The 5,496-nt window shown below is 34.7% G+C and overlaps 1 protein-coding gene across 1 annotated transcript; it reads right to left on the bottom strand.

The window, feature by feature from the left end:
• Window positions 1–1,661: 1,661 nt before the first annotated feature.
• On the bottom strand, window positions 1,662–4,503 carry LOC110895413 (NADH--cytochrome b5 reductase 1). Its single transcript, XM_022142724.1, has 10 exons — window positions 4,415–4,503; window positions 4,197–4,290; window positions 3,965–4,106; window positions 3,788–3,878; window positions 3,607–3,684; window positions 3,396–3,476; window positions 2,714–2,803; window positions 2,559–2,624; window positions 2,325–2,411; window positions 1,662–1,932 (listed from the first exon to the last, which is right to left on the bottom strand). The coding sequence occupies exons 2-10, from the start codon at window positions 4,288–4,290 to the stop codon at window positions 1,840–1,842; spliced, it is 822 nt and encodes a 273-aa protein (XP_021998416.1). The 5' UTR covers window positions 4,415–4,503; the 3' UTR covers window positions 1,662–1,839.
• Window positions 4,504–5,496: the final 993 nt, after the last annotated feature.

The raw sequence follows: 5,496 nt of genomic DNA on the forward strand, positions 1-5,496 counted from the left end.
GTTTCGACGCGTACCGTTTCGAGGCGAACCGTTTCGAATTGAACCATTTCAACCCGTACCGTTTCGATGCGTACCGTTTCGACGTGAACCATTTCGACCGATACCGTTTCGACCAGTACCGTTTTGAATCCCGTTTCGACCCGTACCGTTTCAATCAGTACCGTTTCGACCAGTACCGTTTCGAATCGAACCGTTTCGACTCGTACCGTTTCGACGCAAACCGTTTCGACGCGAACATACCCGTACCGTTTCAACCAGTACCGTTTCGTAGCAAACCGTTTCGACACGAACCGTTTCGATCGTACCGTTTCGACCAGTACCGTTTCGATGCGTACCGTTTCGACGCGAACCGTTTCGACGCGTACCATTTCGAAGCGAACCGTTTCGACCCGTACCGTTTCGACCAGTACCGTTTCGACGCGAACCGTTTCGACCCGAACAATTGTGTTTTGCTTATACATACATATACACACAGGATGCAATTGTACGCTTTCGTTTTCACCTTCTCTCACTTCATAATACAGAAACAAACACCTTTACACATATGTCTATGTCTGTATCTATAAAGAAACATATGTAATAAATGCAAAACTTGGTACTGTAACATTTGGTATTTTGTACTTGAATAAATGCAAAACATAATTGTTGTGTTGTAGAAAAAAAAAAACATTTTTTTAACCGACCCGATCCGAAACCCGTTCCGACCGAACCCGTTCCGACCCGAATCCGTTTCAACCCGAACCCGTTCCGACCCGAACCCGTTTTGACCCGAACCAAAACAACCCTTTTTTTAATTGACCCGTTTTGACCCAAACCCGTTTTGACCCATGACCCGACCCAACCCGACCCGTTTGCCAGGTCTAGATGAGGATTATATGTTGACTCTATATTAAAAAGTCAACTATCATAGTCAAAGTCCAATGGCTAGGTAGACTTCTACTTTCTTTTACGTTTTACCACACCAGTGATCACATTGAACATTATATTTCTTGAGCATTATATGATTTTGAAGATCATGAAGTTCACATGCTTACCTGCTTTTGTTGACAAACCTATACTATGCATAGATCATATGTAGTTGGGTCGAAAACTCAAATCCAACTTTAACCTTATTAAGTGGTTAACATCTTTAGGCAAAATCACTAATCCAAAAATGAACCACCATTCTTAAAATACATATATAAACTACTATTCATACAAGGGTTTTGGGCCAAATTTGGAAATGAAACGCAAATATAAACCATTGTAAGCTGCATCTTTGTGTAGAATGGCTCATTTAACATAAAATGGCAAAATGGGTGGGTTGGATAACCAATACATATGTCAGTATAGGTTGGATTCACATGTTGACCCGCAACACCATTTCTATTCAGTATTCAGTTATTTATTAATACCTTTGTGTTAAATATGTCTATAAAACTATACTGTTATAATAATAAGCGTTTTCTTCCAATGAAATTATTTAGGAGGTTATAAACATAAAAACACACTTGGGAGGCTTTCAATGAATTAAAAGACTAAGAAACAAGTGCTTGCATTGGCCAACTATATATTGTTGTGTCTCTGTCTGTAGTTAGAGATTTAAGACTCAAATGTCTAGACCGGGACCCTATTGCTTCTTAATTGATTCAAAGGGCATTCATTACAGTTTTGTGAGCATATAATAAAAAAAGAGGTATTGCACCTATGATTTCGAAATTATTCCAGTTTGCATGCAACAAATTACAAATCACATGTCTCAGACTGATAATGGGATGTCCTACCATAACACAGTTTATTCAAATAAGATTTTAAACACAACAAAATCTACAGACCCTTCTCACATAAGTAGGTTCAGATTCAGAACTGAAATTGTGCACGTGGTTCATATCCCAAAGCTTCAAGATGACCAGCCATTGCCTTGTTCATCGCGGGCGGCCCACACCTTAGGATCTGCAGGTTCATTGGTTTCTTGTTCAGATTTCACCCTTTTTCTTTAATTTTAAAAATTAAAACATTCAAATGTTACTTACAAATGTGTCTATTCGGCTTATGTCTATAAGGGGTCAAAAAGTAAAAGAAATAGTTCAAAACGAAATAGGTCGACCAAAGTGTATTTTTAACGTGTTTCCTAAAACCTTCAACATCATTTTTATTTCAAAAACTAGATTATAGTTGGGATAGTATAACATTTGAACCACTAACATGCTAAATGCTTGTTAGAAGTTACAATTTTGGACACAGGTGATTTAGGGTTAAACAAACAACTAGACCTGTCCTTTTTGACACGTTACCCAACCCATACATTTTGCCTCCTCTAGAAACATGTTTGGATGAAAGTATACCTTAATATCAAAAGCCGGTTCAGGAAGATGTTCTTCGATCATTTCCTTGGATATAAAGCCAACGCCACCTGTCCATCCCTCGGGTGGCTTCAAAAGTACAAAACAAACCATAATCATCCAAATTTTGTCATGGGTAAAAAAACTACTATTTATCAGTAATCGTTCTCTTTTCATACAAAGAACTAGCTGATAATTAACCCCATTTACAGTATATATAAATTTCTACGAAAATACCTGCTCTAATACGTAGTAAACTTTGAAGCGGCCATAGTATTTAGTAGCAAGTGTGTCCAATTCTTCCTGCAAATCATCAATGAGTTAATTATTATATATACACACGCGCACGCTAAAAGCAAGAGCAGATACGCTTTAAAAACATAATTACTTGCCTTAAGAAGGATGTCATCAACGGTGACATTCGCATAGATGAGATCCAACTTGGTCTTGTCTGATTCGTCTTCTAGAATAGCTCTGGCAACCTAGAATTAAAACACAAGCAATAAATTGATTTTAAACCTTATATAATAAAACCATCTAATTGTAAAAGACTAACTGCACAATATATGAAGTAAATTGTAAGTTGGTTTATATTTTGCACATATTTAACATTAACTGGTTGCTACCTTTCATTAATTTCTATTTTGCACATATTCTTAAATAAAAAATATCCAGATTGAAAATAAATCAAGGAGTAGGATCAAATACAAACCACATTTCGCATACAAACTGTAAGAACCATTTAAAAAGTGTCACGTGGCATCCAACCAATTATAGAGAAATGATAAAATAATATCGTAAATAATATCAATTATATTGAATTCCCTATAAATATGCTAACAAGCAATTAATTTTTTATTTGGATCTTCCTTTTGTTTTCAATGTGCTGATTAAGAAAAAGTGCTGATATTATTCAAATATGTGCTAAAATCAATTATCTTGATTAATTTTCATGTGCTAGTATAATTCAAAAGTGCTACTTTTATGTATGTATTGTTTTGGTATGTGCTAATTTAACTTTTTTTAAGTGCTAGGATCTGTTCTTACGATTTGTAAGATAATTATGATTTGTACCTGAAACATTGGAGTGATACCTGAACCACCAGCAAGCATTCCGAATGCTCTAGCGTCACCAGGTCGATACTTGAACTCCCCCTGGAATTTTATACAAATTTAAAATGTGTAACAAGTACTACAAGTAAAAGAGAAAAGATGTGTATGTCAATACTAATATGATTAATTTATAAATTAATATAATTAGTTGAAAATGAAAGTTCATCTTAACCTTTGGTCCCTTGACAGACAGATAGTCACCTTCTTTCATCTCTCTGAAGTGGTGGGACATACGGCCTTGTGGATACATCTATTTTTCAAGATTGACATGAATATGATATGCATGTATTAAATATAAATAGATTCAAAAGTTGAATTTTGGATTTATAATAATAATAATAATAATAATATACCTTAATAACCAACTCAAAATAACCAGCATCGGTATCCAAAGTGGTCGGGGTGTATGGTTTAGTTATCTCTTGACCTTGGCTATCCGTACCCCTAATTTTAAAAACAACAACAAGCAAAGTGACGAGTGAAGAAAACATGCCTGTATTGCTCATTTTGATATTATAAAGTTTGAATACCGGCAAATAATATGCTGTCCAATAGGAAGTCCCAAGACGGAAGAAGGCGTAGGAAGAGCGAATCTGAATTTAGCGACGTTATGGCTAAGTTGTGTGCGTTTCACCAGCTTGAAGTCCCTATACTTATCAGGATCTATGCATCCTAATAACCATAACAAACGAACCATTTAATTAAATGAATAAGTTTGTTACATATATGTATGTATGTATGTATATAGGATTGGGAAGTGACCTTTAGGTTTCTTGGAGAAAAGTAAGAATGCAACAATGGAAACCGAAAAAACCGAAATGACAATCGGGATCTCATGTTCTTCCAGGAAATCCATCTACAAAACACAAGAATATTTAAACTTTGTTAATTCATCCAGTTAATTAATTTTGTGTCGAAATTTATAAATAGGGTATTGAATTTTTGTTGTACTAATTTATAAATATACGAATGTAACGTACCAGAAAGAGGAAGTGGGAGAAAGGAGACAGAAATTTGAGTAGATTAAGAGTTAATATTGTATGATGTAGTGTGTGTATTTATATCTATAGACTGAGAGAGAGAATACAATACATGGCAAATGTTGCCCATGTTTTTTTTTTCTTTTATTTATTTGTTTTTGTATTTTATTATAACTACCCCGTACTTGGTGAAACCTTAAAAGGATGTTTTGTTTAACATGTATTAATTCGTTTCATCTCGTTAAAAATTAACATGATTAAGGCTTCGCTGATTTTATTTTGGTTAAAACCATTGTACATGAAAGAGAACACTCAGTTAAAATCATTGCTGAATGTAGCACGTTTGGACGCATTTAAAAGTGGATGTCCTAGAGTCTGGAGATGCACTAATTTATTATCTATTAAATGCAATAACATACCAAACTGCTTGTAGTCTAGCAGCGTCAAGGTGTGTTAGAAAAGTGTCGATCCCCATGATGTTGAGAGTTCAAATCTAATGGTAGATAAAGATGTAAATTAAGAAGTAGGATTAGAAGGTGTGCGTGTGATAGTCGTTAAAAAAATAAAGTAACATTTTTGCAAGTTAATCACTAAAGAACTACAAAAATTCCATATTTAACCACTTATAAGTATTACTAAACTGAATCACAATAATACTACACTTTTTAGAAACACGTCTAGTGGCTCAGTTAACTGATAATCTTTATTAATTGTTGTAAATAGTCAAATTTATTAAGAATAACAATTCTAACAACCTCTTGATCGGAAGGTAGCGAAAAACAATAACTGAAACGCACACCGAATTTGACCAAACGTTATAATCTGCGAAGACTTTATTCTTTGGAGCAACCACCGCAATCGTGGATTTATTTGGCAAAGTGTTCGTTGTGTAAATTTTGTATTTTTGTTTTAAGTTAAATGTCTGGTTGGTCTGTGCGGTTTGCAGAGTTGGTCTTTAAACATATGTTAGAGATAAGGATCACCCGAACATAAAAATTACAAACAGTAACCAACTCTGTAATTAGTGAATCCTTAGGACCAACTCTGCAATATCTACAGACCATAAAGACCAACCAGACATT

This window comes from Helianthus annuus, chromosome 1, assembly GCF_002127325.2.
Source record: "Helianthus annuus cultivar XRQ/B chromosome 1, HanXRQr2.0-SUNRISE, whole genome shotgun sequence".
In the NCBI taxonomy this organism is placed as follows: domain Eukaryota; kingdom Viridiplantae; phylum Streptophyta; class Magnoliopsida; order Asterales; family Asteraceae; genus Helianthus; species Helianthus annuus.